At 45.3% G+C, this 27,630-nt stretch overlaps 5 protein-coding genes and 2 non-coding genes across 9 annotated transcripts; 5 read left to right on the top strand and 2 right to left on the bottom strand.

Annotated features, from left to right (window-relative positions):
- Positions 1-234: 234 nt before the first annotated feature.
- On the bottom strand, positions 235-3,636 carry nufip1 (nuclear FMR1 interacting protein 1). Of its 2 annotated transcripts, none has more exons than XM_041032608.1 (10): positions 3,301-3,636; positions 2,836-2,909; positions 2,637-2,741; positions 2,481-2,543; positions 2,324-2,400; positions 2,093-2,185; positions 1,752-1,933; positions 1,528-1,668; positions 1,062-1,330; positions 235-938 (listed from the first exon to the last, which is right to left on the bottom strand). In XM_041032608.1, exons 1-10 carry the CDS (start codon positions 3,533-3,535, stop codon positions 456-458), a joined length of 1,722 nt encoding a protein of 573 aa, XP_040888542.1. In that variant the 5' UTR covers positions 3,536-3,636; the 3' UTR covers positions 235-455. The 2 variants fall into 2 exon arrangements, with proteins under 2 accessions (XP_040888542.1, XP_040888543.1); XM_041032609.1 differs by having other exon boundaries at positions 2,637-2,738.
- A 463-nt stretch (positions 3,637-4,099) lies between these two features.
- Positions 4,100-8,585, top strand: nop58 (NOP58 ribonucleoprotein homolog (yeast)). The gene is made up of 15 exons (XM_041032758.1): positions 4,100-4,262; positions 4,710-4,786; positions 4,932-4,984; positions 5,192-5,316; positions 5,403-5,539; positions 5,724-5,788; positions 5,893-6,027; positions 6,192-6,337; positions 6,623-6,749; positions 6,947-7,110; positions 7,207-7,341; positions 7,454-7,515; positions 7,610-7,764; positions 7,859-7,983; positions 8,078-8,585. The coding sequence occupies exons 1-15, from the start codon at positions 4,218-4,220 to the stop codon at positions 8,141-8,143; spliced, it is 1,617 nt and encodes a 538-aa protein (XP_040888692.1). The 5' UTR covers positions 4,100-4,217; the 3' UTR covers positions 8,144-8,585.
- LOC121178258 lies at positions 6,420-6,503 on the top strand. The gene has a single exon (XR_005893517.1). It is a non-coding gene; the product is annotated as a small nucleolar RNA SNORD11B (small nucleolar RNA).
- On the top strand, positions 6,793-6,873 carry LOC121178259. Its single transcript, XR_005893518.1, has one exon. It is a non-coding gene; the product is annotated as a small nucleolar RNA SNORD11B (small nucleolar RNA).
- A 646-nt stretch (positions 8,586-9,231) lies between the features above and the next one.
- On the top strand, positions 9,232-12,502 carry wdr12 (WD repeat domain 12). The gene is made up of 13 exons (XM_041032598.1): positions 9,232-9,381; positions 9,709-9,803; positions 9,970-10,064; positions 10,191-10,297; positions 10,426-10,541; positions 10,624-10,778; positions 10,855-10,900; positions 10,988-11,079; positions 11,178-11,318; positions 11,422-11,527; positions 11,633-11,765; positions 12,062-12,134; positions 12,214-12,502. Exons 1-13 carry the CDS (start codon positions 9,341-9,343, stop codon positions 12,289-12,291), a joined length of 1,278 nt encoding a protein of 425 aa, XP_040888532.1. The 5' UTR covers positions 9,232-9,340; the 3' UTR covers positions 12,292-12,502.
- Positions 12,503-12,965: 463 nt separating this feature from the next.
- On the top strand, positions 12,966-19,212 carry ical1 (islet cell autoantigen 1-like). Of its 2 annotated transcripts, XM_041031921.1 has the most exons (15): positions 12,967-13,085; positions 13,775-13,802; positions 13,936-14,113; positions 15,084-15,156; positions 15,430-15,553; positions 15,679-15,877; positions 15,994-16,119; positions 16,354-16,452; positions 16,545-16,627; positions 16,867-16,916; positions 17,004-17,045; positions 17,189-17,380; positions 17,659-17,949; positions 18,088-18,186; positions 18,292-19,212. In XM_041031921.1, exons 2-15 carry the CDS (start codon positions 13,792-13,794, stop codon positions 18,405-18,407), a joined length of 1,683 nt encoding a protein of 560 aa, XP_040887855.1. In that variant the 5' UTR covers positions 12,967-13,085; positions 13,775-13,791; the 3' UTR covers positions 18,408-19,212. The 2 variants fall into 2 exon arrangements, with proteins under 2 accessions (XP_040887856.1, XP_040887855.1); XM_041031922.1 differs by lacking the exon at positions 17,189-17,380 and having other exon boundaries at positions 12,966-13,085.
- Positions 19,213-19,774: 562 nt separating this feature from the next.
- On the bottom strand, positions 19,775-27,510 carry fam117ba (family with sequence similarity 117 member Ba). Its single transcript, XM_041032811.1, has 8 exons — positions 27,477-27,510; positions 24,112-24,266; positions 23,623-23,706; positions 23,348-23,458; positions 22,846-22,989; positions 22,536-22,743; positions 22,331-22,451; positions 19,775-22,226 (listed from the first exon to the last, which is right to left on the bottom strand). Exons 1-8 carry the CDS (start codon positions 27,508-27,510, stop codon positions 22,001-22,003), a joined length of 1,083 nt encoding a protein of 360 aa, XP_040888745.1. The 3' UTR covers positions 19,775-22,000.
- Positions 27,511-27,630: the final 120 nt, after the last annotated feature.

Below are 27,630 nucleotides of genomic sequence, written 5' to 3'. Positions count from 1 at the left end.
TCGCCAGTGCACAGTAAATCATGCTTTCGGGTTTACTTCAGTGGCATTTTATGTTGTTGACGATAATTATTTGCTCAAATGTCATAAATAATTATGAATACACATGATGTGGCTTTCATTTAAGTTTCTAACTCAACAATTGTAGAAAAGGATAAACATATGTTACATCCATAGATCAAACTTAAAATAAAATCAGTACAAATGTGTAATTATTATTACAGCTGTGTCTTTATATTGCCAGAAAAAAAGACTGTCTTTATTTAGTACATAGTGTGTTACAAAATACAGCTTTTTAGTTAGTCATACTAACACCATGTCATATAAAGACACATTGCTTAAAAAAGAAAAAAAAAATCTGTGGAGGAATTTTAACATAACTTTTTTTAATTACACAAACGTCTCAGTTTTGTGTTTCAGAACAAAAGATTAATCCATTACAGTCATTTAATAAAATTTCACAAAACAGTACCAGGGGTCTCCCAAATTTCATCATCATACACATTAGAGGCAGCATTTTGGACGAAATCCCCTGCAACCTGCTCATCATTCACTACTGAGTCCACAGGACGATCCTCAGGTTGTTCTGAGCAAACTTGGTCAGTCAGTAAACCCTCATCCTGACAGTTTTGGGGCAAATACTTGCCAACAGCTTTATTTGTTTCTAAATCCTCCTGATTGCCAGCTTCTGGGATCGCTGTGTCACTTTGTGTTGAACTTCTCTCTCCAGTAAACAGAGATGTAGACTTGTTCACAGCCCTGACTTTCTCTAATGTCCTTTTCTGCTTCTCTTCATGCTCTCCTGTTGTGGTGGGTGGTGTAGCTCTGATCCCCTCCTGGAGCTGAGGTCTGCTCTCCAGGCCGAAGAAGTTGTTGCGGACAACATAGCGCACGCACTGTAGGAGGACGTTCCTCTCATGGCGGATATCTGGGGCGAGTAACTAAACAGGAATACATTTTTTTTTAAAAGAGTGGATCATGGAGGCTGAGAAGATGGATTGTCTAGATAACACAAATTTTATTTGAATTTTGCTTTGGGATGGAACCTTACCATCCTTCCTTACCATCTCAAGTAGAGTAGGACGTTTCTGCAGTGTTTCCTGGTGTCTTCCTCTTCCTCCTCTTCCTCCTCTCCCTCCTCTCCCCCCCCTTCCTCTTCTGCTCTTAGGTGTGTAAGGAGCAGAGTCTGGCTGGGGGACTTTGTTAGTTTCTACTTTGTGTGAAGAGCTTGCCATGTCTCCATATGATCCTCTGTCCTGGGAGGTGGGTTGTATTGTGTTTAGGAGAACCTGGTTTTCTTGCACAAGGTCTTTGGCTCTCTGGATAGTGGTAGCTGAAACACAACGGAAAGGATAATATATTTTATATTTTGTATATTTTTGCAAGTGTGTTATGAATATATTGTCCTGACCTGAGTAGTACCACTACTGGTATATCGCACATAGAAAGAGCTTCCCTGGTGTTGATTATTATTTTATGTCAGATATTCTTTCTGACACACGCCTCTGCCATCTGCAAAAAAACACTCACTCTCTGGTTCTTCATCACTTTCACTCTCACTTAAGGAGCCGTAGTTTGCCACCAGGGAACCCAGAGCTGAGCTCATCTGTTTAGGAGCCACAACCAGGCCACCAGTCCTAGACTCAGCAGCTGGATCCTCCCTGTCAGAATCTGGAGGAACAGCATTGACATAGACCGTTACTATCAATGGTTTTACTGCTGACTGAAGCACGCGACTTTGCCGAGTCACTCACCGTGGTCACTGATGGCCAGTGCTCCCAGTGGATCCCCGTCCCTACAGGGCTGGGTGAGGGGTGGAGGCCTCTCCGTAGCACTTCTGTCGAACGAGTGAGGGCCACGTGGGTGTTGCCCCTGGAAACCTCTGTTACCCCAACCACGACCTCGACCCCGTCCTCGCCCTCTGCCTCTCATTCGTCTGTGAATTAAATATAAATGCTTAGATTCAGATAAGATTAGTTAAGTTAATGGGCGTAAATAAATTCTTTTGTCTAGTTACAATAAAAAGACAAAATAAGGAACATGTGTAAATGAAGTTTTTTTTTTTTTTTACACCACATCAGATTTGTACATTTACCCAAACTGAGCTGTCTCTAGAATGCCTCCTGTCTCCTCCCGCACCTCCATCACTTTTTTCTTCTTTTCAATATTCTGAAGTGTTGGATAGTTTCTGAAAATAGGAATGAAAGCACCAGTTGAACCACAGCAGTCATTACATTTAGCTGACTGGAAGCAGACATCATCTTGTGATATATTGCCACTGACAGCTAAGACATAAATTAGAATATCTGCACTTGTAAATACTGACTTGCGCCTCTCCTCTCTCCATTTTGCAATCTCCTCTGGTGTGTCCAGCTTGATTCTTTTTGCTCCTGGTGCATGGTTCTGTAGTCAGGATACAAAACATGGATATTAACACATCACAAGATTGAAATACTCTGTCTACACAATGTTGTTATACTTACATTTTTCCAGTGGATGCTGACTATTTTTTCATGAGCTGTGAAGCTGCAGTCGGGCACAGAACACTGAGGGAGAGTTGATTGAGGCAGTCAGGAAAGTGTGAATATACCATAACATAAAATGAAGCAACACATACTGGATCAGATATGTCAGAATACCTTGACGTGCTGAGACATATGTTCATCATACTTCTCCTGGTTTTTGAAACCCCGGTCACAGGTGTCACAAAAATGGGAATACTGTGGTTCTTTCTTATTTTTCTGCTGTGGGTGGAAGACAGATCAGTTCACTACACTGCTGTGCTTATTCTCAGTGCAGAGTGCACTGCGGCTGTACGACAAAATTTCATGATTTCACCTTTTTTCCATGGCTGTTGGGGGGTCCGTGATTCTGTCTCCCACCTTGATGCCAATCACGACCAAAGTTCTGACCTGAAGACATGACTTAAGTTAGAAGCATGACAGCATCACTCTCACACACACTGACATCTCAATCAATATGTGCTTTATTTTTTATTATTTCAGATGCACTCCACTTATATATAAAACAGTTTGCATATTTTAAACAGAAAGCCTGTGTTAAAAACTAGAAGTGTGGCGTTTGAAAAATGTGTTTGGGATAATTTCTCTGCCTGTGCTTTCAATTTTGACCATTCTTTTCTTAATCTGTATCTTTTGCCTGAGCCCCCAAATTTTCAGGAAGTGTACCACTAAAACACCTGAGTACCCCCCTTAATAGTTCCCCACAGTGTTTCCAAAATACTGGGGTATCTCTGGGAGTTTGACCACAATTAAAAGACAGACTACTGTTTAGGATACTCACCGTATGGACGTTTAGGTGGATAATTTACACGACCTGTTGGAAAGCCAAACCCTGCCCCTGGTCCGTGATGCCAGTCCACCTGGTAGCTGTAGTCCCAGGTAGGCTCGGTGGGCGTCTCGCTCCAGTTCCACATGTTGGGGTGGAAGCTACTGGCGCGGGGCTGCTGGGAGTGCTGAATGGAGTTCGCAGGGGGACAGCTGAAGTCCGGAGGGGGGTAATGTCCAGGTTCGTTCATTGCTCGGCGTCTTCCTTCACGTCGACAGCGAACTTTTTTTTGTTGAAGTAAACCCACGTTTCTCACGAGGCACTTTCCACATGCGCTTGTTTTGCTAGAGTTTATACACACGTTCGTCACTTCCGCAAGAACAGGAAGGACATAAATCATACCAATAAAGCTAAATTTAAAAAAAAACAACAACAAAAAAACAAAAGAACGATGATTTCGTTTTCAGTACAGTGAGTAATTGTACATAACGTTCATAACTGCAACTACAACTTTGTCTTGTCTGTTATTTTTAAAGACCCGGCATGTCTGAGAACTTCTCGCGAGTTTTGACATAAAGCGCCTCCTGGGTTGCCAGGTTGATGGGAAAACTCGTGTGGAATTATTTTTCCGAGAAATGTGGACATAGAAAGAAAAAGAACGCCTGTATAAACCATTTAAGAGGATATTTAATCAAATATATATGGTGTTTCTTTAAATATCTGAAATACCAATAGTATTATAAAACTACGTTTGATAACGAGTGATGGTCCGTGAACGGAACTGGCAACCTAGCAGTTTCCTGGTGCTCTCTCGCCGCGTGTGCTTCAGAGAGAGAGAGAGGGAGCAGCAGCGTGGTGAGGTTGGGACAAACGTGGAGGTTTCCAACTTAGAGACAACTGAAAATCTAGCAAATAACTGAGCAGCTGCTAAAATGCTCGTGTTATTTGAGACCGCCGCTGGCTATGCGATATTCAAGGTCTGTATCCGGCTTTTGTTTCCCGCATAATCAAAGCTTTTTTTAACGCAGGAGCTACTTGAGCTAGCTTGTCTTAGCCCCACTGCTAGTTAGCCAAAACTCATGCTGATTCAGTTGTATGTAACATTACTGAGCAAAATGAAAAGTCTGTCTTGTAATTTGTATTCAAGTACGTGCATGTGCAAAAATAGTTTTTTTGTGTACGATTGTTTTTGCTCACGCGCGGGTTAACATCAAGTTAGCAGTCTGAAGGCCTTGTAACCACGTGTGCATACATACTTCAGTGACTGACTCCAAGTCTCACAGCAAAATATTAACACTCATAGTGGAGATGTAGTTAATAATACAGGTGCTGGGATGTGATCAGCGATCTACCTATTTGGAATATATAGGATTCTGTGATTATAATGCATGACAGCTAACTTGAAGTGTCTTGTTGTATATCAGGTCCTCGATGAATCCAAGCTCCAGCAGGTGGACAGCCTGTATAAGGAGTTTGAAACACCTGAAAAAGCAAATAAAATGTAAGTATTGATGTAGCATTCAACCATCTACAGCAACTGTTTTTTCACAGATACAACCAGCGAGTTGTTATTGATGGATAAAGTGTAGTTTATGTGCAGTAGATGAATGTATGAACTTACTTTTTTTTGTTTTTGTCCCTGCCAGTGTGAAGCTGAAGCATTTTGAGAAGTTTCAGGACACAACAGAGGCCTTAGCAGGTGAGGACATGTCTTTGTACACAGATCTACAGCTGAGATCTGTGGTCTGTGATGTGTTTCTGTGTCTGATTCAAACGTGAAGCATTTCACAGTATTCGTCACTACCACTGAGACCACATCGCTTTGTATTAACCCGACTGGTTTCTGGTTTAAAGCATCAGTTTATTTAGTTGTTCCAGTTGTGACGCAGTGTTTTTAACCTCTCAGCTGCCACTGCGCTTGTTGAGGGAAAAATCGGCAAGAGTTTGAAGAAAGTGCTGAAGAAGGTGGTCGCCAAGGAGGCTCATGAGCAGCTGGCAGTCAGCGATGCAAAACTCGGTGGAGTTATCAAAGTAAGCGACCTGACATTTACATAATTATCATACCGTGACATGGTATTATTTGCAAGAGTTGTCTCTAACAGACTCTGCTTTTAAAGGACAAACTGGACCTGAGCTGTGTCCAGAGCCCTGCAGTAGCAGAACTGATGAGATGCATCAGGAGCCAGATGGAGGGTCTCATCACTGGACTCCCTCCCAGGGAGATCAGTGCCATGTCTCTGGGATTGGCTCACAGGTTGGTACATAGATACAGTTGACTGTGAGCACCACTGCTGCCTGTGATTACACTTGCTGTCTGAAACTTCCCTGTAGAATTTTCTCAGCATTCGTCACTACCACTGAGGCAACGGTCTCCCCCTTAATGAAGGTGTAAACTGTTAGTGTGTGTATTAACTCACCAATGCCTTTTTTTTTTCCAGTTTATCACGCTACAAGCTGAAGTTCAGTCCGGACAAAGTGGACACGATGATTGTGCAGGCCATTTGTAAGTTTTCTCCTTTATTTATGGTGCGGAAAGAGAATATAATTTTGTCTACTTTTAAATACTTTGAATGTGATTTAATATTTTTTTCCCCTTTGTCTCTTCAGCTCTTCTGGATGACCTGGATAAGGAGCTCAACAACTACATTATGCGCTGCAGAGAGTGGTACGGCTGGCACTTCCCTGAGCTGGGAAAAGTCATCACAGACAACTTGGCTTACTGCAAAACCGTCCGCATAATCGGTAAAAAAAAAATCCTCTGCATCTGCACATCACTGTCATCAGTGTAGCACTTCCACAAAATTAGGAGGCTTGGAAGGAAAACTGGTGGAGTGGCCTTTTACCTATGCATAAAAATAACAGTGCCACACTTTCTGAAAGCTAAACGTCTTTGTGTGTGTCTCCAGGTGATCGCACAAACGTGGCCAGCACCGATCTGTCAGACACCCTCCCAGAGGAAATTGAGGCCGAGGTTAAACTGGCTGCTGAGATCTCCATGGGAACAGAAGTCTCAGAGGAGGACATCGGCAACATCAGGCACCTGTGTGACCAGGTACGCGTCCCTTTTCAGCATTGCTACATGCTACGCCCAGTATATCCTCACCATTTAATTTCATTCCATTGGAAAGCGCAAGTGACAGTGGTGATGATGACGACAATTGTCTTTACCCTGAAACAATCCATGTGGGTTTTCAGTCACTACCTCATCTGAACAGTCACATGCCATGACTCCCGCTCTTCACTACAAGAAGGGCTGAAAACAATTTGAACTATTCAAACTATAATCAGTCTGCCTGCAGTTGTAATACAAAGCTTAACCTCTTTTTCCCGTCCGCAGGTGATTGAGATTTCAGAATACCGCGCTCAGCTGTACGACTACCTGAAGAATCGAATGATGGCAATCGCCCCCAACCTGACAGTAATGGTGGGAGAGCTGGTCGGCGCCCGTCTCATCTCGCACGCGGGTAAGTCGCGCCAAAAAAATCGGCCGTGTGAAAACCAACCGACTGAGCGGTGATGATGACGACATTTCGTCACTTTCCTGAAAACGACTGATGGTTTTAAGTCACTACCTCATCTGAGCTTGCGTTAGAAGGCTCAGCGGGCAGGTACTGTTGAGAGCATCAGGTTTACATGTCTTTCTTGTTGCGTTGTTACTTAGGTTCTCTACTGAATCTGGCAAAGCATCCGGCCTCCACAGTGCAGATCCTCGGAGCTGAGAAAGCTCTGTTTAGAGCCCTGAAGACCCGCAAAGACACACCAAAGTACGGTCTCATATACCATGCCTCTCTAGTGGGTCAGACCACTGCCAAGAACAAGGGCAAGGTGAGTTCAAAAAGGACTGGGAACTGGACTGAATAATGACTCATGAATATGGTCTGATGGTTCGAAAATGAACACGGGATCTTGTTTTCTGACCAGATTTCCAGAATGCTGGCAGCTAAAGCAGCCCTGGCTATTCGCTATGACGCCCTGGGAGAGGACACGAATGCAGAAATGGGAGCAGAGAACCGTGCCAAGCTGGAGGCCAGGCTGCGGCAGCTGGAGGAGAAGGGAGTAAGTACAGCTACAACAGAAAGATATTTCAAATGTTAAACATGGGTCGGCGTTTATCTACTTTTCCTTCTCCTGGTCTTCTGATCTCATCTCCTCCACAATTTCTTTTCAGATCCGAAGAATCAGTGGAACGGGCAAAGCAATGGCAAAGGCAGACAAATATCAGCACAAGAGGTGAATAGTCACAAATAGCTCCTTTACCAAAGATGATATATTTCCATTGAAATAAGAAAAAGGATAAAAACCCACTTTTTCCCCCCCTCCACAGCGAAGTAAAAGTTTACGATCCATCTGGAGATTCTACTATTCCCACCACCTCAAAGAAGAGGAAGTTTGAACAGATGGAGGAGGAAGAGGAGGCTGAAGAGCCTGTAACACCTGTGGTCAAATTCAAAAAGCCAAAAAAGGAACCAGTAACAGAAGGTGGGTGAATCTGATCTTTTGTCTTCATAGCCGTACTGGGGCTTATGATGCTCAACGTATCTCCATTCTAATTTTTTTTTTTTTTTTAATATAGAGGAAGAAGCAGAAACATCAGCTGCAGCTGAGGAGACTCCCAAGAAAAAGAAGAAGAAAAAGAAGGACAAGAAAGCAGACGATGAAACCCAGGAAACAAAAGAGGAAGAGGAAGAAGTAACAGAGGTGAGCGCAAGTGTAAACATGATTCATAAGAGATTTGACAAGCTTTTATCCTTGAGTATTATTTTATTTAACCACTCTTTTTTTCTCTCTGCAGTCAACAGAAAAGAAGAAAAAGAAGAAGAAAAAGAAGGTAAAGGAAGAGGAGGAAGAAGAAGACTAAGTGTCGAGAACGCGTGTATATATTTTCTGTTTTAGTTTTTATGCCATTTTAGTTTTCTGTTATGCATTTATATTAAAAATGGCAATACTGTACTGGTTGTCTGTTTCTTGACATCAGAAAAAAAAAATCATGTTTAATAACAAAATTATAATTGGATCACCTTTTATAACTGAGCGAGGTGAGGTTTGAAATCCCACCGAGTGTGTTTCCAGTCATAAAATGAGTGAAAAATGTAGATCTATTTTTTTTTAAAGATGTTTAATAAGCTTGTAACCTACTTTCCTGATTTGAGTTTTTTTTTTTTGTTGATCTTTATTTGTGAACACATCTGTATCAGACGTATCAAATTCAGCACAGAGCAGTGAATTTCTCCCAGTGACAAACCTTTTTATCGTCTACGACTGTGAACGTCTGCCCTGGTGAAATAAACATTTTGCCGTAACTTTGTGGTGTGGTTGATTTTGTTGCAGTGTAATATATGTAAAAACATCACATCTCCCATGAAATACTCAAACTATCTTGGCAACAGTTTCAGTTTTCAGAATTTGTCTCTACATGTTGCTTTCTGATGCCACATTAAAACTAAGAAGAGACTGTAACCAAACAGCTTTGTGCATCATGAATTGCCTCAGTTTTGGTTTCATGTCATGATTATGTGTGGAAAAAATATCTGGCTTCAAGAAAACATACTTTGGGTTTTGAAAGATAAAATCAAAGCTCATAAAAGTAAAATTTTATTATCTCTTATCTCTATTATCTTTCATGGACTATATATGTGTATATGTATATATGTATGTATATATACATATACACATATATACACACACACATATACATACATATACATATACATATATATACATGTATATACATTAAACACATATATACATATATAGTCCATGAAAGATAATGAGGTCAAGTTACAGAGCCTGGAGACAATAGCCATTTTGGTTCTGACAGCTTCGTGTTGTTGGATTCTATAGGTTACAGGTCATGAAGTCAAAAGGCCAGGCATTACTAGAGGAGCACCGATCCGCTGCTGTAGCATCGACTGACTTGATCTGTGCTCCATTTAAGTGCCTCGCTTCGTAGCACATGGTGTGACTGCACCACAGTCAAGTTGTGTTACGAAGGGGCTGAGTTAGTCGCAAGCTGTACATTAGAGTTTTATCAGAAAAACACACACAGCTAAGAGCAATGTCGCAGTTACAGGCGAGGTTCTTCACAGAGAACAAAAGGTGAGCTCTGAAGCCCTTTAACGACTCATTAAGCTAAAGGGGTCAGGAATGGCTAGCGGGCTGGCTAACTAGCTGTAAGTTACAGTAAACAGTAGCCCATAATGTTGTTACGAGACACCGCTCTTATGTATATATATCCTAGAAAGTTTAGCTTAGCTGCTAATTACTGTCCGTGTCCAACTGTTAGCCGCTAATACTTTTAGCTTGTTGATATGGCGCATTAAAAGTTAACAGTCCCGGGATATGGTAGACTGCTGTCCTCATTTTCACATTCTGTTAATTAATTATCAATATCAAAAATAACTAATGGTCTCAATATCTCTGTAGGTATGTTATAGATGATGTTCCGTTCTCCATCCCAGCTGGCTCTGAAGTGGAGGACCTTAGCAATGTCATCAACAAGCTACTGTTGGCTAAAAATGGTAAAATAAACTTTATTTATACTTTATTGTGAACAAGACACAATTTTTTCAGCTGGTTTTATATTTGATGCTGGCCTGTAAAAACTATTATTAAGGCTATAAGTTTTTTTTTTTTTTTTTTAATGAGGCACAGTGAAAGAGGGTTGTGTACCTTTTGTTTCCACAGCATCCCACAGCAAAGTGGATTTCGACTTCCTGGTCAGGGGTCAGTTCCTGCGAACATCGCTGTCCCATCACATGGAAACAGAAGGCATATCAACGGTAATGACCAGCCTTGGTTCCTCCAACCTGAGTGGACAGGCTGTGCGCTTGTTTCGGTCCGCTGTGTTTTAACACACATGTACAAATGACAGCATCACAATTGGAGCGTGTCTGTCTGTGTTTCAGGAAGAAGTGGTGGAAATCGAGTATGTGGAGCGAGTCACAGCCCCAGAGCCTGAGGAGTGTATGATGCACGATGACTGGATTAGCTCCATAGCTGCAGATTCTGAATGGTAAGATTGTTATTATCTAATACCGATGTCTGTGTGTTGGAAACATATGATGAGCTTTTAGTTTCAGTGTGAATGTGAAATGCACTGCTGTCCCATTAGCTTTGTTGTGGTTGTGTATTTTTGTGCAGGATCCTAACAGGGTCGTATGACAAGACAGCCAGGATCTGGTCTGTGGAGGGAAAGGCGGTGATGACGGTGGCAGGACACACAGACGTAGTCAAAGATGTAGCCTGGGTTAAAAGAGGTGAGCAGGACAGAATAATGGACGCTCACTCTTTTAATGGTAATCACATCCTTTCTTAAAAGTTCTCTGTGGATGTTCTCAGACGGTCTGACCTCTCTGCTTCTGACCGCCTCTCTGGACCAAACTATCCTGATGTGGGAGTGGAACTCCGAGAGGAACAAGGTGAAAGCCAGACACTGCTGTCGGGGACACACGGGGAGCGTGGACACTGTCGCCACAGACCCCACCGGCTCAAAGGTAAAATTTGGGGGAATAGAAAAAGAAAGTCAAAGCGAAAGTTTATTAGTCTAATGTCTCTGTTTCTGGCTCTCAGTTCTGCAGTGGCTCCTGGGACAAAATGTTGAAAATCTGGTCAGCAGGTACGTGTCCAGAATCATCGAATAACTTTTAATTACAGGACAAAAAGCAAATCTTTGTCAAGTGACAAACTTTTCCTCTGCTGTCAGTGCCCTCAGACGAGGCAGACGCAGACGAGGCGGAGGAGCCTGCTGACAGACCGAGGAAGAAACAGAAGACCCAACAGCTGGGTCTGACCAGGGTGAGTGCAGACTCAGACTGTGACTGACCTCATGAGGAATTAAAAAAAAAAAAATGTTGAACGGTGCATGAGATTCTTGTGTTCTCACCCTGACACAGACTCCTCTGATGACGTTGTCTGGACACAATGAGGCAGTGTCCTCTGTCCTCTGGTGCGACAGCGAGGAAGTTTGCAGTGCATCCTGGGACCACACCATCCGTGTGTGGGATGTCGAGACCGGAGAAATGAAGACGACGTTGGTGAGGCAGTCTTCAGTGGAGGACAGACATTTTTTTTTGTTTGTTTGTTGATGTTGTTTATTTTGTATTTCCTTAAGAACCTGACATGCTTGTCTTTTCACAGACGGGAAGTAAAGTGTTTAACTGCATTTCCTACTCACCTCTGTGTCGGCGACTGGCCTCAGGCAGCACTGACAGACACATCAGACTGTGGGACCCTCGCACCAAAGGTACCACTGTCCTCTAAACGCCTGTGTCTCATAAATAAATTCTGAATATTACTGGTCGTTTGAAGAGCAAACAACACGTTTATAAATGGCTGCTCTCTCCTCCAGACGGGTCGCTGGTGCTGCTGTCTCTAACCTCCCATACTGGCTGGGTCACCGCCGTGAAGTGGGCGCCTTCACATGAGCACCAGCTGGTCTCCGGTTCTCTTGACAACCTTGTCAAACTGTGGGACACAAGAAGGTGTGGACATACAACTTTGAATCCAGCGCAGAAATGTGTAGTTTCATTGAAGAAAATCCTAAAAGAGCTGCTCACTGCAGCTTTTATCAAAGGTCACGTGTGCAGACATGTAGAGCAGGACATCCTGTTCATTCCACACATCTGAGAGTAAACAGCCTGTCTGCCAGTGACGCCTCTGTCTGGAACAAGCTTCCTGTCTTTGTCAGAATAAAATACTGTACATTTGGAAGACTGTTAAGGTAAATGTTTGTGCTCTTATTTGAGCCCCTCGTTCACGTTGCCATGTTGTCTTCCAGCTGTAAGGCTCCTCTGTATGACCTGGCGGCCCACGAGGACAAAGTGTTCTGTGTGGACTGGACGGAAAGCGGGGTAAGACGCACCTGATTTCAGCTCCGTCCAAGCACTTCACACATGAAATCAGTGCATAACTCGCTGTTTCTATTTCCAGCTGATGTTGAGTGGAGGAGCAGATAACAAGCTGTACACCTACAGATACTCAGCCGCTCAGACGGACGCGGGGGCGTAGGCCGAGAGTCAGCATGGACCGTGACCACAGACATACAGAATGGACAGACACACACACACACAGTATCAGTGTGACAGTGATTTAGAGTTTTGTACTGTACAAACTTCGCTTGCATTGTTCTTTGCTGTCCTGATTGTTTTTACATATATTTTTTAATGGGTTGTCTTTGTTTTCCCTGTAACCCAAGAAAACTATAAATTAAATTTGTCTCCTAAAACGTTGTGTCTGTGTATTTTATCATTTTGATGGTGGTTCTTAGTTGTATTATCAAGTGTAAGGAAATTTGAGGATGCAGGACATAGCAGAAAAAGACCCTATGACATTGCTGTCATTCGACTTCCTCATTTCTAAGAATAATGTACGTGAAGGAAAAAACTGTTGTCTTGAGGATAAGTGGAGACTTTTTTTTTTTCCTCCTCAAACAGGTTTGACCAGAGATGTGATGAAAGGAAGAGCAGTTCCTCTGCCTGCTCAGATCATAACACCAGGTCAGAAAAGGGGCGATCAGAGTCTGAGAGATACAGATGCTTTATGGAGTTTTCACCTGCTCAACAGAACAAAGACTGGAGGACATATCAGTTCGTTTTTTTGTTGCTGTCCTAGCAGATTGTTAGCTGAGTGTTGTGACCTGTGACCACCACCAGCAGCAGCAGCGCCCCCGTGTGTCCAAGCAGCGCCACAGCTACTTTGCATATCCTGTTTCTGTGACTCAGATGATGATGGCTGTTGGGAGAGGAGGCTAACCGACCAGCGCCGCATTGATGCTCGGAGTCCTGGACAAATCTAAAAGCGAGGTGGAGTTCAAACGGATCTTATACTTACATAATATGTGGCTATAAGAGGCAAACATGGCCGGTTGTATCGTTTATACCGTGTAAGCGTTGACGCGACGTTACGCTGCTTTGGCAGCGACACCTGCTACGAGCTAAACTGCGGCTAGCGCATAGGCTCCTTTACGTTTTCAGGCAGGTTTTTCTCCACTAACGTGGCGTTTGTTTCTATTCGAATACGTTGTCGTGAGTTGATTTCACAATACCGATAAAATGCTAAAAGGGACACTTTGTCTTTTTTTTTCTTTCCTTGTCACGAAGCCAGCGTTTGCTGTAACTGGACACCAGCTGGCTCTCAATCCTCCTGACTCCTAGAAGTCGCAGGTGTTTGATCCCTGCCTCCAAGCACCATGTTAGATTAGCCTTTTTAGCCTTTAGCACCGATGTGTGTTTGTCCGGGCCACAGATAAGCGGTGATAACCGGTTATAACTCCATTATAACTCCCTGCAGGGGAGGAGTGGACAGATGTCTAATGTCTCAGTAAGACAGGAAAACCTGCAGCAGCTCACTTTCCTGTTATTTCTTTCATTGACAGGATGTCTCACACTGTGCTTAAGAGACAGTACCAGTGACTGCTCATGTCTTTTTGTGCAAAAGATCTGGATCCTAATGGACTTACACTTTATTTTCTCTTTTTTTTTTGTCCAAATAGAAAAAGACAAATATCCAATGATGGACGAGTATGTATGAATTTCATATTTCTCTCTTACATCACTGTCAGCTGCAACAATAAAACTTTTTTTCTAAGCAGAACTACACAGCTAGGCTGTGTCCTGTTAGTGCCACTGACTGAGACACTGCTCTGGGTTCCAGGTTTGCGGGGGACATGCTGAGCGGAGGTCGAGGAGGTCTCCTCGGTGAGGACAGCTCCGTGATGGCTCGCATGCAGAAGAAGTTCTGGAAGACCAAGCAGGTCCTCATCAAAGCCACGGGCAAGAAGGAGGATGAGTACGTGGTGGCGTCAGACGCCGACCTGGACGCCAAGCTCGAGGTAGGATGGGAAATTTTAAGACCCTCATGATGTCTGTGTGTATTGTATGCTGAAGTCTGTTCTAATTATCACATATAGGTGAGATGTCTCACACCATATCACAGCTGTGAAAATGATGTCCACTGGGTACAGCGTGTCCCCGTGTCTCTCAGCCATTCCTCACCAGCGGCAACAAATTGGAGCGGACAGTTGAGATTGGCTGAAACACGGCTGGCATTTCGTGTGACAGGCTGGTGCGGTCCTGTGAGGCGGCGACGTGGTAGAGTTTCACTGAGCGGATAGAGATGCACTGTGAGGCTTTTGTTCGCTCTGGAACGAGATCAGGCCTCTTCTCTGTCCTCCTGCTCTCTCTGTCCCTTCCCGGAATGATAAAACCGGGGAAAGCAGAACCACCTTTGTTTTCCTTCGCAGACTCCATCTTGACTTTAAGCCTCCTGGGGCCCAGCAGGGCGCTAAAATCACCAGGACAGATTAGATTTGGAGCCGTTTGTGGACGGCAGCAGCCTCACAGCTTTATCTGCAGCTTTTTTATCACAGCATTGCCTCAGCGCAGTTTCAGATTTCACCTCAGCTGCTTTTGCTTTGCGACCTGTGCCCTCCTCGAATGAAAACCTGTATGTTCCTATGTTGTATGTTCTACAAAAAGATGATTGCCACTGGATAAAGATGAAACTGAGGAATGGATCAGTGTTGTGGTGCAGGAGCAGTAACCTGTACACAGCCAGAGATCTGACACCAACAGACTGCAGGTAGTGCCTGTTTATTCTGGAGTTAATCAGTAACTCCACATCATCTCCTCCCTCTGGTGTCTTACAGTGGTTTAAGTCAGCCTGGGTGAGGCCTGCGAGAGCACGCGTTTAAACTCTAATGCTGTGGTTTGGTCTAAACCAGCTGCTGGGGCCCTGTAGAAATCACCTAAATGTCCCTCATGTGTCTAAAGTCTTCTGATTGGGCCTGTTTGTCTCTGCAGTTCTTCCGCTCGGTCCAGTCCACCTGCACGGAGCTGCTGAAGGTGATCGAGAGGTACCAGCACAGGATTACACGTGAGTAACAGTCAGAGCTAATATGATATCTGTCTCCTGGGGACAGTCTTGTCCAGTTGAAGTCCCTTGAGATCATGAAGAAAGGACTGGGGTCTCACAGTAACAGTTTTTCATTGAATTGACCAATGACGCCGTGTGAGGACTCCTGGGATTCTAGTATGGACGTAGCCACACACCTACGCTTAATAGAAGTAGCTTGTCCATCTTATTGTCCACTGATCTCACATTGCCCGCGATGATTTGACGAGGCTTTGACGTGTCCTCACACGACAGGTCTGTCTCAGGAGGAGAACGAGCTCGGCCTGTTTCTGCGCTTCCAGGCCGAACACGATCGCACCAAGGCCGGGAACATGATGGACGCCACCAGCAAGGCCCTGTGCACCTCGGCCAAGCAGAGGTGAGCAGCCAGTCGTTATATGCTAAAGGAATGAAAATACAATTCATTATCTTCAGCTTTCAGCTAAAAATAAAACTAATCACTAATATTTTTCTGTATATTGATTATCTTCCCCCCCCTCAAAGGATGGCACTTTGCCCTCCGCTGCACCGTTTGCACCAGGAAGTGGAGACATTCAGGCGGCGTGCCATCGCCGACACGCTGCTGACAGTGGGTCGTATGGAGAAGGCCCGAACAGAGTACAGGGGAGCTCTGCTCTGGATGAAAGACATATCCCAAGAACTGGACCCAGACACCTACAAACAGCTGGAGAAGTTCCGCAAGGTCAGAGGACGTTCACCTGAGTTTAGTCCTGTGGATGGCGTCTCTCTCTCTCTCTCTCTCTCTCTCTCTCTCTCTCAGTGGTGTAACATACTGGATTTGTGTCTGTTGGTCTTCAGGTCCAGGCCCAGGTCAGAGGGACCAAGAGCCAGTTTGAGAAGCTGAAGAACGATGTGTGTCAGAAGGTGGACATGCTGGGAGCCAGCCGCTGCAACATGCTCTCCCACTCCCTCTGTACCTACCAGGTGTGTGGCGCTAACCTACGCTCACAGACCACTTTATTAGGACCACATGTGCAGCTGCCTTTGCATGCAGGAATCAAATCAGCCAATCACGTGGCGGCAGAGAAATGCATAAAATAATGCAGGGAGTTTGGTGGCCAATAAAAAGCCAAGGCACTCACCTTTTTTATCTTGGTTTGTTTAATCAAAAACAATGTAGAAGTGTTAAAAATGAAAATCCGTCTACCTTGCTTGCAGACCACTCTGCTGCAGTTCTGGGAGAAGACGGCCCACGCCATGTCGGGAATCCACGAGGCCTTCCAAGGACACGTACCATACCAATTCACTACACTCAAGGTAGTTTAGACTAAGACTTGTTCAGACTGTAGCGGTCCGGCTACACACACGTGTGTTTAAATGGATTTTACCTGTGTTTATACCTCATGCAGGACCTGAGAGATCCACTGGATCTGATAACAGATTCACAAGAAGCGGAGAAGAAGGAGAAGACTCCACAGAGCAACGCAGACAGGTGAGGAGGAGATTGTTTCATAGCATGGCCTTGTTTACACAGAGAGCGTGTGTAAGTGTGTGTGATAGTGGTTACCCATGGTGGTAGTTCAGGGCAGGCTGCGCTTCCTCACAGCAGCTCTGAATCAAACAGATGCAACTGTATTGCTAAAAATAGCAAAAGCTTGTCTCGCCAGCAAGATGAGGCACTTCTTCATTCTCCCCCTCCTCCTCCTCCTCCCTCCTTCCCTTCTTCCTCAGTCTGGTGTCCTTGGATGACGACAAGCCGTCAGGAAGTGCCTCTGATGCAGGTACGTGCTGCCGCCTATAGGTTGAGTCCACCCTGGGCTATAATCAGGAGCTTTATTGTGTTGTTTTTGATGTGCCTTCCTTTCCAGACCCCGCTAAGAATGATGGACAGAACCAAAGCAATGAGTCTGGTAAGTGTGTGTGTGTGTGTGTGTGTGTTGGGATTTTCTGTAGCCAGCACTTGTGTAAATAGTTCAGATGTGTACACTGGGCTCACCGTTGCTGACTGTGGACCGGATTCCTGTCGGCCTTATGATGCTTTGATCCCAAAAAGCTGCCACACCCGCCTCAGCCCTGCAGGATCTCAGAGGACTGTCAGCGGGCTCCGACGACAGCCTGATGCTCCCAGCCCCGACAAACGTCACGCTCCGGCCCCAGCTCCTGCCTCCTCCTCAGCCTGGAGACCAGAAAGAGATCGGTGGCTTCGGAAGCCTCCAGTCCAGCCTCTTACAGCTGTCCGCCTCCGGTAAACTGGCTGACTGTCTGCTGTTTCTGCCACCTGTGAATTCTAACTTCAAGCTTCCTCACTGGCTCCCAGCTCTCCGGGGTGGGGGGCGGTGGTGGATCTCCTCTGCTTCATGTTTCACTTCAGATCATTGTCTGCTTCTCTTGAGTCTCGCTCCTTTGATTTTCTGAGCTGCATTTCCAGTGAAGTTAGTGCAGCTTCATGGGAAAAATGTCTGTCATGTAATCAGCTCTGGTTTTATAAAACACCCTCTTTTCTTTCCCCCCTCCGCTCTCTAGGTGGTGGTCTGCTCTCAGGTGGCCCCTCCCACCACGCGGGGACAGGGCCGAGACCAGAGGAGGAGGACATGGCGTTCCTCAAAGATCTCCTCAGCCCGGGTCCAGGGGTGTCCAGCGACGAGTTCAGCAAAGAGTGGCAGGACGCTTTTGGGATGTTTGACCCTCCCAGAGTCCCTCCCGCCGGCACGGGGGCAACTGGCAGCGGGCAAGCAGCAGGTGTGCCCTCCAACCCCCCCAGCCCCACTGGCTTCCTGCCCTCTCAGCTGCTGGATCACAGTCTGAGTGCCACAGGTGAGACACACTGCTCCCTGCTGGAGGGATGAGCTCCCTGCACCACACTGACTGGCTGCTCTGAGTGACACAGATTAGCATTAGCATGGAGAATAACAGGGTCTTTCATAAGTCCTCATACCCTGCTTTGTCTTTCAGGCTGGTCAACACCACCCATGTTCCAAGCTCCGCCCTTGCAGCCTTCTTCTCCTGGTCAGAGCCAATCAGCTCAGCCGGCTCCAAGTTCGGCAGCCAATGGTGAGCTTTTTATTTCTTATGATTGCATTTCATGTGTCAGTGTGCTGATGTTAAATGGTGGCTTACGAGCTGTGTGTGTGTGTGTGTGTGTGTGTGTGTGTGCAGCTGCTCCAGGTGGATCCAAAGACATGTCTGCCTGGTTCAACCTGTTTGCAGACCTGGACCCTCTTTCCAACCCAGACGCCATTGGACGCTCAGCGGACGAGGTCCTCAAGGCCTGAGGCTCTGTCTGTTTGTGTGTGAGTGTGCGTGTTTGAGTGTGTGTGTGCGCGTTTGTGCGCAAGCAGCAGTGTATGATTTCTCTCCAAGGATCTGGATTTCAGCAACTTTTCATGTCAACAACAACCAATCTCACACAGACACACATGCACAGACACTATGCACACACTTGCAGCTGCGTTACTGTTACAGGGAGAGATGTGTACATGACCTCACACTCATATTTGTGTTACACTGGATGATGATGATGATGTTTTACACTGGGGAAAAGAGACGATGGCTAAACTCTCCTCCTCAGCGGCTCACGGCTGCTCTGTGCAACTTCGAAAAAGACTGTTAACACTACACAAGAAGCCACTGACTCTGTGTGTGTGCACACAGCAAACCTGGTGTGGTTTGTGTTACCTTTCACTCACAGTCATCGCAGAGAGAATGTTTGGGTTGCGGGTTTATTTTGGACAGCGTCGTGTGCTTTTATTAATGTTTGCGTTGTTTGGGTGTGTGTCCGTTTTTTTTTTTTTTTTGCCGTGCGTGCGCATCACAAGGGGCCAGGGATTTAAAAAAAAAAAAAAAAAAAAAAAAGGAATCTATTTACTCTATAAAGTCGTACGTGTTAGCACATATGAATGAAGTATGTGTGTAATACGACATGAGCATCAGTGATTGCGGTGGGGAAAATGTCCCATCTGCGGTTTCCAATTTCACAATCAAAAGTCCAAGGCCAAGAAAAAAAAAAAATAGTGTGAAGGATGAAACATTTATTTTGTAATCCTTTTCTCTGGCAGGAAGTTTTAAAGTAGGACAAAGGGATTGTATTTTTAGTAGGCGGTTTGATTCCTACAGAAATGACAGGAAAATGTATTTATTTCCAATGTAAAGAAAAATAAAAGAACACTATGAAATAACTGTAACACACTTCGTATTTTTAGCTCTGTGTGTTGCGTATTTTGAGAATGCACAGATGGATTTTGGAAATATAGTGAATCAACGCTGGAAGAGCTGTTACCGTCTCATGAAATGGATTTCTAACTTGTCTACAAAAGGGAAAACACTACTGAGACTGATCAGAGTGCATTATGGGAGTCACACAACTGAGAAAAACACTTTTTTTAAAAAAAAATAAAAGCTGCACATCAGTATCTCTGCTTTTTTTGTGGGAGTTGGGGAATAAACCCCTTCTTCATTTAAGTTTTTTTTTTGTTGTTTTTGATGCAAGGTTTTTTTTTTGAGAGGAAAAATCAAGAAGGATCTTTAGTTAATATATTCATATTTCTGTAACCTCATGTATTATACTTTTGCGGTTGATTTATACACTTGAAAAAAAAGAAAAGAATGTATTTCTCAAGTCAATCACAAACGCTTCGTTTAATTCAACTATGCCTTTTTATTTCACTGGAGGAGTTTAACAGATGAAAACTTGGCAGTTCTGTTTCCAATAAACTGGACAAGCAAACAAAGAATCGTCGTGTGGAGTTTTCTTGTTGAGCCTCATTCCAAAATGCTGTTTATCCACAAAATAAAATAAAAAGTTGAAAATAAAATCTTGACATATATGAATCTGCTCTTATTCTTTTGTTGTTGTTGTTGTTGTTGTAAACGTACGTACTAAAAACGACAAATCAGAACACGTCGCCGTAGGTGTGATTGTTTCTCAGCAAGTGGAACTGAACTCTTTCGCGTCGCGGGAACTGTTTACTTCAAATCGGGTCTCTCCGAACAAAAAGACATCCACGCGTCTTCTCTACTCTGCTACAGGTTTCCGTCATTCAGGATTCCCACCGTGTGAGGCTACATACAATAGCAGCTGTTGGTTTGCTCTCTTATAGTTGTGTAGACTTAAGTTAGTGTGCGCTGAGAAGTCAGTATATCTTTTTCTGTATCCTAGTCGCTACAACCTGAGATGGACGATGTAATCTATTCTGGATTAAAATTCTCTGGAGACCCAATTACACTCCTGTCTGATAAATAAATACAGAATTATTCACAATAATGAGACGTAGTAATTCACAGTACTCAGCAGGGGAACAGGAGGGTGGGGGGTGGGGGTAGGGGGGGTTATTATATGGGACAATTATTGACTCATTCAGATACATATCTTTGTCAGCTGATAATACAAACACAGTGTGCCTCTATATTTACAAATCCAGTACATTCCTATCCCACCGTAGCAGGCACAGTCAAGTAGTAATGACATATACAGGAGGACGGGCCGGAGCACGGAGAGGCTGTTCACCAACACTGTTATGTTTCTTATTTCTTTTTGCTGGTTTGAAGTGATGTCACATGCTTCTGCGAGCCAATCAGAGTTTGTTGCTGTTGCTACATTAATAGTTGGTGAATCTAAGTCCGAGTGTTTTTACTTGATCGCCTCCCTTGGTATTTTACCGACCTCTCCATGCTCAGGGCCCCAGCAAAGCCACAGGAGAGAAAGGGTGGGGGGGCGAGGTCGTCCCTCTGGACACATTTCACAACGACACAGCAAGATGGAAGGAAGGAAATCGGCAATTACAGCGACAGAGAGGGAAAGAAAAGAGGAGAGAAAGAGGGCGGAAAAGGGAGGAACAGAAGAGGGGTGGCTGTGATGGGGGTGGAGTAAATTTAATTAAAAAAAAAAAAAAGACAAGAAAAAAAAAAAAAAGACACTGAGCCAAGGCTGGCGCTTGGGAAGGAGAGGGGGGGGGGCGAGCAGACACAGGTTGAACACGCTGCACACATCATAGCCCTGGCCTGGGGTTTCCCATAGATACACACCGCCCAGCAGGGGCCCAGTTCACTGCTACCAGTTAGCATAACAAAGGCATCAGCCTGTACCAGTTTACACTGCAAATGGCTGATAAAAGTATAAAACAGGTGTCGAGATTTGGTTCACAGGTGGATTCTGCACCACCTTGCTTGTATTTTGGAAGCTCGGCCCTGCCCTTCTGTGTGTATCTATGGCCATCAAAGTGCAAAGACCAAACGTGATCAGAGCACTAAGCTGGTTCGGGGGAAACTGAGCGGTCTAAAGTATCAGGCACATTTTTTTTTTTTTTAAAACTTCTCCTCGTCACGGCCCTTCAGGTTTTGCTACGATATATCTGGCAGCACCAAAATTAGCCGATCTCTTGGACGCCAAGGAAACCAGCGGCCTTTTTTTTTTTTTTCTGTAATGGAAGGCATATTTTATATCAAGAGAAAGAACTACAGATAGAAAAAGAGATATGTCCGTGGAAAGGCGCCATGGTATAATACGATGAAATAAAAGAGTCTGTCCGTTTACCCTTTTCCTCCCAAAAAACAGGAACATAACCAGCACTAAAGGTAGAAGAAAGCGATGAAATGTGAGCTGCAAAACACCCGCACAGGGGGCTGCAGGACTCTCACGTCGTAGTCGTCTGAGGAGGAGAGGCAGTGGGAAGCACTTTTTCAACAAGATAAGGACATCAGAGAGAGCTTAGCTGGCATGCTGAAGGCATTTTTTGGAGCAGAAGGGTTGTTTCCTAGTTTCAAATGTTTTTTTTCTGATATCGTAGGTGGTCGTTTCTGAGGGGGTTGGGGTGTTGGTGTGGGGTGTTGGGCGGGGGTTGTTTGTTTTGTGGCGACTCAAAACGCTCCGTCAGAAGCTCTCGGGCTCCTCCAGGAGGCAGGGCTGGGTGGACAGAGGCACGAGGGACGGGGACAGGCTTCGCAGACCCACCCCGGGGCGAAAGTTGAGGTCCGGGGCGGGGAGTAAGGGCTTGAGGATGCTGACAAGGCAGAAGGCAGAGCCGCTGTTGGGGATGAAGTTGACCTTGTTGCGGTCGGGACACAGGAAGGGAGGGATCCCCTGCAGAGGTTTGGGCCTGGAAACACACACACACATGTTGCAGACATAGTCACGGTTACATCACCTTTGCAAGAAACACTGTACTGCAGAACTTCCTGTATGTTTAGTCTCTGGACTCACATGGACTCCTCGAACACTTTGACCTTCTCACAGCCCTCTGGAGGTTCCCTCTTGAACATGTAGCTGTTGTTGGGTCTGGGGGAGGCAGCGTATTTGGGCAGCGGGGAGCAGGGACCCAGCTCTGAGGACAGAAACAGATCATGAGCAAAGTGTACAATGTGCATATGTGTATAAATCTGTGTGTGTGTGTGTGTGTGTTGATCACCTTTGTCCTCATACGGGCTGCCTCCACCCGTGTCGTTGAGGACGGTGAGGTAGGAGGGCGAGATGGAGTCAGGACGGCTACTGCAGTTGCTATGGTTCCCGCTCAGGCCGCCCCCCGAGGGTGTCTGCGTGTCGATGCTGCGGGTGCTGCTGCTGCGCTGTGGGGGGACAGGCGGGGGTGCGCGGTGCCCATCTGGGACATCCTGTGGCTGTCGCACACACACACACACACATACACAATCCAGGTCACAACAACAACATTGCAGGGATTAATAGCGATGGTGCGTGAATCCTCAGTTAGCTGAACTCACAACGATGGTCTCGTCCTTCTCGGGGGTGTCTCGGATAATGATGCGTTCGATCTCCTGGTTGAGGCCCTCCACGCTGTTGCGGAAACGAGGAGCTGATGACTTGGATATAGGGATGGGTATCAGAATGGTCTTAGGCATCGGCGACTGTAAGAAGAGAAGACACAAACACATTAAACTGGAGTTCATACAGATACTGCACCTGATCGCATATGTTGCACACGTGTCTTTCATCGGGCAGAGCTAGATGAAACAGGACGCTAAAAGCGTGTGCGTTTGTGTGTGTGCGTCTGCACTATCAGGGCATCCCAGTTTAACTGACTTTCACAGACCAGAAGCTGTTAAAAACACACACACACACACACACACACCAGAGGCAAACAGGGACATGAGGAAAACTGGGACATTCTCAACTCTCCAGATCAGGGACCCAACCTAGTTCCTCTCAGAGACGGAGCCACTTGGCAGACACACACACACACACACACACGTCTCTATTGATCACCTGCGACTGGATGATGGTGTGGCTGCCATTGAACGGGGACTTGCGCTCTTTATCCCTTCGATGACGGCTGCTGCGTTTGCTGCGCTGAAGCTGCTGACGCAACTTGGCAATCTGGAGAGGTACAGAGACAGAGACACACACACACACACTGTAATGCAGACATATAGATGTGTCCTAATGGTGGCGCATCGTGGGTGAAAACTGACGCACAATGCTCCAGAACCCCTTTTATTGAAAACACAAAAGAGCAGGCAAAATCGGGATAAAACACTGACCTCCTTGAGCTGGTCGGTGCTCCCACAGGAGGCCGAGCGTTTGTGAGAGCCCCTCCTCCTCTCATCTGCCCAGGCCCTGGGGGTCTGACACACACACACACACACTGGTTAGAGCAAAATGTCAAATACACAAACAGCCAGGGGTGATTGTAACTCTGATGTCTTGATGCGCTGTTTAATATCTTACAGCTCCTGTTTGACCTGAGTCTGGTGTAAAGTCACTGACTGATAGTCAGAGGCAGCGCAGCGTGATGATGTAACCGCCTGCAATCTCTCTCAGCCTCTGTACATTGACTGTCTGCTTCATAAACACACATACATCTTGCAAGTATTCATGAATGGTTGGTTTAAAGCAAGAGCAACACACTCAGAAACCACTCGACTGCCAAATATTACACAGCATTTTTAAAATACACATATATTTAATTTCCTGTTTTATACATTTCTTCTGTCGTTTCAAAACATATTTTCAATTAACGCAGCACTCACCTGCGTCGCTTTGTCCCTCATGTAGGGAACGTGTTGGTGCTGGCTGTCGTCCTGAGGCCAGGGACCTGTCAGGTGAGAGCCAGCGAGCGCGCCCTGTGAGGGCCACAGCTGGACGCGTTGGCGGGAGCCCGAGAGGAGAATGAAGAGCAAGAGAGCTCAGGGAGGGAGGGAGGAGGGGGACGCCAGAGGGCACGGAGGAGGACCGCAGAGAGATGGGGTAGGTTAAGGCCACTGATGCAGTCTGAGGGAGGGAGGGAGGGAGGAGAGATGAGTTTAGGTCTGACTGGAGATGTAAACAGGTTATTTGTCAACACATGGTAAACACATAAACAAATCAACAGACACACAGTTGGCCCGCAGGATTAGCTCGTGGCCGTCTTGCTCTGTCTGTCTAGGTTTGTGCGTGCGTGTGCGTTTGTGTCTATGAGAGAGTGTGTCGCCAGATTGATGTTAATCCGTCTCACGCTGGGTAGAGCGGATATGCCCCCCCTCTAAGTCGCACACAGCCCCCCCCCCCACCCACCCACCGTTAATGGCATTAGAGCAGCTTAAAGTGATGGGGGGGGGGGGGGGCACTGAGGGCAGGTGCCTGCCTCTGCCCGACTGACCCTGATTCGGAGCTGCAGCCGAGTGTTTTGCATCGGTGCGTGACTCCACCCAGGGGCCCCTGCAGGGTGTCAGCCAGCATCAGCAAATTCTATGCATAGATTCCAGTTTCAAAAAAAAAAAACAACAACAACGTATAAATACACTTTTTAAGCAAAGAGAGTTTATGAAGCAGAGATCAGACAAAATATCACAGTGGGATTTAAGATAAATGCTTTTTGTTGATTTTGAGACTAAAAGGTATAATTAATGCATTATTATTATTATTATTATTTTAACCAAGTGAAAAGCTGCCAACATACTGCACATGCAGCATGTATGCATACGTACAAGCGCAGTGCATTGACTGGCAGCTCTGGTCCTGGAGCTAAATTTGGCAGGGGGCCTTGACCAGCGCACATCGCTGTTGCTAGGGAACGGGGCCGACTGATCTTCATTAATACACAGCTGCGCTTGTGTGTGTGTGTGTGTGTGTAAGTAAACACGGGTTTGGGCCTTCAGCAGCCTACAAGCAAAATGCCCAGCTCTCTTTATTTTGACGGGCGCTTTTCCTGTCTCAGTCTGTGCCCACAAATCAGCAACCTACTACACTGTAGTGTAGGCTGATAGCCGTAGTCATGCTGGTAATAGCAGTATAGTGGCTCAGCCTGCTGTCATATTTCTGTCAATCCACACAACACACAGCCTCACAGTATTGATTTGTAACCTATTCAGAGACATGACTTGGCAGTGTCTTAGGTTTGTGTGGGATATGAGATAAAGTTCTTTTAAAGAGAGAACAGATTTGTTCTTACTATGAGGCAGACTGAACACAAAGCAACATACACAGAATGTAAATACACTATTTTCAATATTAATTGTTTGGGATATAAAATATCAGAAACCAGTGGGGAAAAAAAATCCCACAATAACAATTTCCAAAATCCTAAATGGTTGATTCCAAATTGCTTATTTTGTCCAACCAACACTCAAAAACCCAAAGATATTGAATTCACTAAAACACAATTTACTATATATTGTATTAGATGAGAAAACCAGCTAATATTCCCATTGGCTGCATGTCATGTGTCTAACAAACAGCCTGTACTCTATAATGTAGGCCAGATTTGTTTACCAGGAGTACATGCAACCCCTTCCCACACACATCACATCACCCTAATCAAAACACATGGACGAGCATCATCTGCCTGGATGATGCTCGTCCATATCATCCAGGCAAGATGATGCTGTGGCTCAGCGTGTGCACGTGAGAATAACATGTTCACCTGCAGAAATTGGGATCTAGCAGCGCCTCATGCAAGGGAGCGTGGAGCTCTTCAGCAGCCCAGCCCCTGTTGATATTTGCCGCTACTCGAAGATGCTAAAGGGGCGGTGGTAGCAAGCGGGGCTGGAGGACCAGAGCGGCGGCTACAAGCGAGGAAAGCCTTCTGAGATATGAACAGGCAGACATAGAAACGATGCTAAAACGTCTTCTTGGATACAGTAGGTGTCGGAATGGGCGTTGCTGTGTTCGCACCCTGCCTCCCTCGTCGTCGTGGATGGATGTTTTTCTCTCCCGGCTGATGCGGCACGACGGCTGAAGCAGCTACCAAAACGCTTTAAGGTCGAAGAAAAAAAAAAAAGGAGTATAAAAAAAAGGAGGACGCGTTACGCTCCCGGTGGACTTCGTGAAGTGTCGGAAAACGACGGAAAAAATAACAGAGGGACATAAAATACAGAAGGGATAGAAAGAAGAAGGCGGTGATGCTGGGCTAGCCTGGGCTGACACGACGGGAGGAGGACCACTGTGAAGTTAGGCGGATTGAACAATAAAACTTCCGGTTGCTGTTTTCAAAGTAAAACCTTGATTCTGTCGCGCCTTACCTGGGACTCTGGATAAGAAGCGTTATTTACAGTTTAAAGTTTATCGTGTAGGGTACCGACAAGGTGCCGTATAAACTCCAGTCGACCTTGACTACAATTAAACGCCCCAATGGACGCATTTTATTTTATTTTGAATACAAATCGGTATATTTCCGGTCTCGTCCTGGCTACGTCGGGCTGCCTTGACGCCAGCCGAAGGATGCGCTCTGACGTAGCGTACCAACGCTGCGTTGCTCGTGCTGATGCTGCAGTTGCTAGGGTGCGTGGAGCAGACGGCGCAGAGGAGAAGGGAGGTAAACAAGCGGAGGAAAGGAAATGTCTCCCTCGTGTGTCGACTTTAGCAACTTTTTTTTTTTTTTTTTTTTTTTTTTTGGAAGACCTAACAATGCAACATTTAGGACAGAACCCGTTTGGAACGTATTTTAATAATTTAGACATGAGTAACAGGACTGTTACATCATCTGGGTGTGATGCTCTGCTGCTGCTGCTGCTTCTGCCCATGGATGCAAACATGAGTATGGCTCCCAACATAAGTAACCAAAAATAGTCCTGCTCCTTCCTGGTGATAAAATTTGACTTTCCACTATAAATATCCTACCTACTTTTAATGGCCCGTCTTTTCATACATATCTATATTAATATATACAACAAATAAAAACAGAAATAAATAGGCCATGCACAGCTATTAGAGTCAAAGGGAAGGGAGTTTGGGAAAGGGAAAACATATTTGCAGCATTTAGAATCCAAATGAGTCCAACCTCTTACTCAGAATAGAAGGCCTGAAGCCCAAATGAGACATGTCCTCATTGGACATAACCAACAATTATTTCATACATTTATTGAGATTTTTTTTTTTTTCTTCCATATTGACTGGAAAATGTTTACAGAAACTGTACCGAGCATACGCATAGCAATGGAATCGAAGGCCATGTCCATTGAATGCAAAACAGAATTCCATAAAAATGATGCAAATATCAATGCAATACACATACATGTTTGTTTTTTTTTTCATACAAATTACAGATTACAAAAACATAAATGAGATCTTTT

The sequence above is a fragment of the Toxotes jaculatrix genome, chromosome 24 (assembly GCF_017976425.1).
Source record: "Toxotes jaculatrix isolate fToxJac2 chromosome 24, fToxJac2.pri, whole genome shotgun sequence".
Lineage (NCBI taxonomy): Eukaryota > Metazoa > Chordata > Actinopteri > Toxotidae > Toxotes > Toxotes jaculatrix.
Note: the sequence above shows the minus strand (reverse complement) of the source record. Positions and strands in the feature narration are given on the sequence as shown.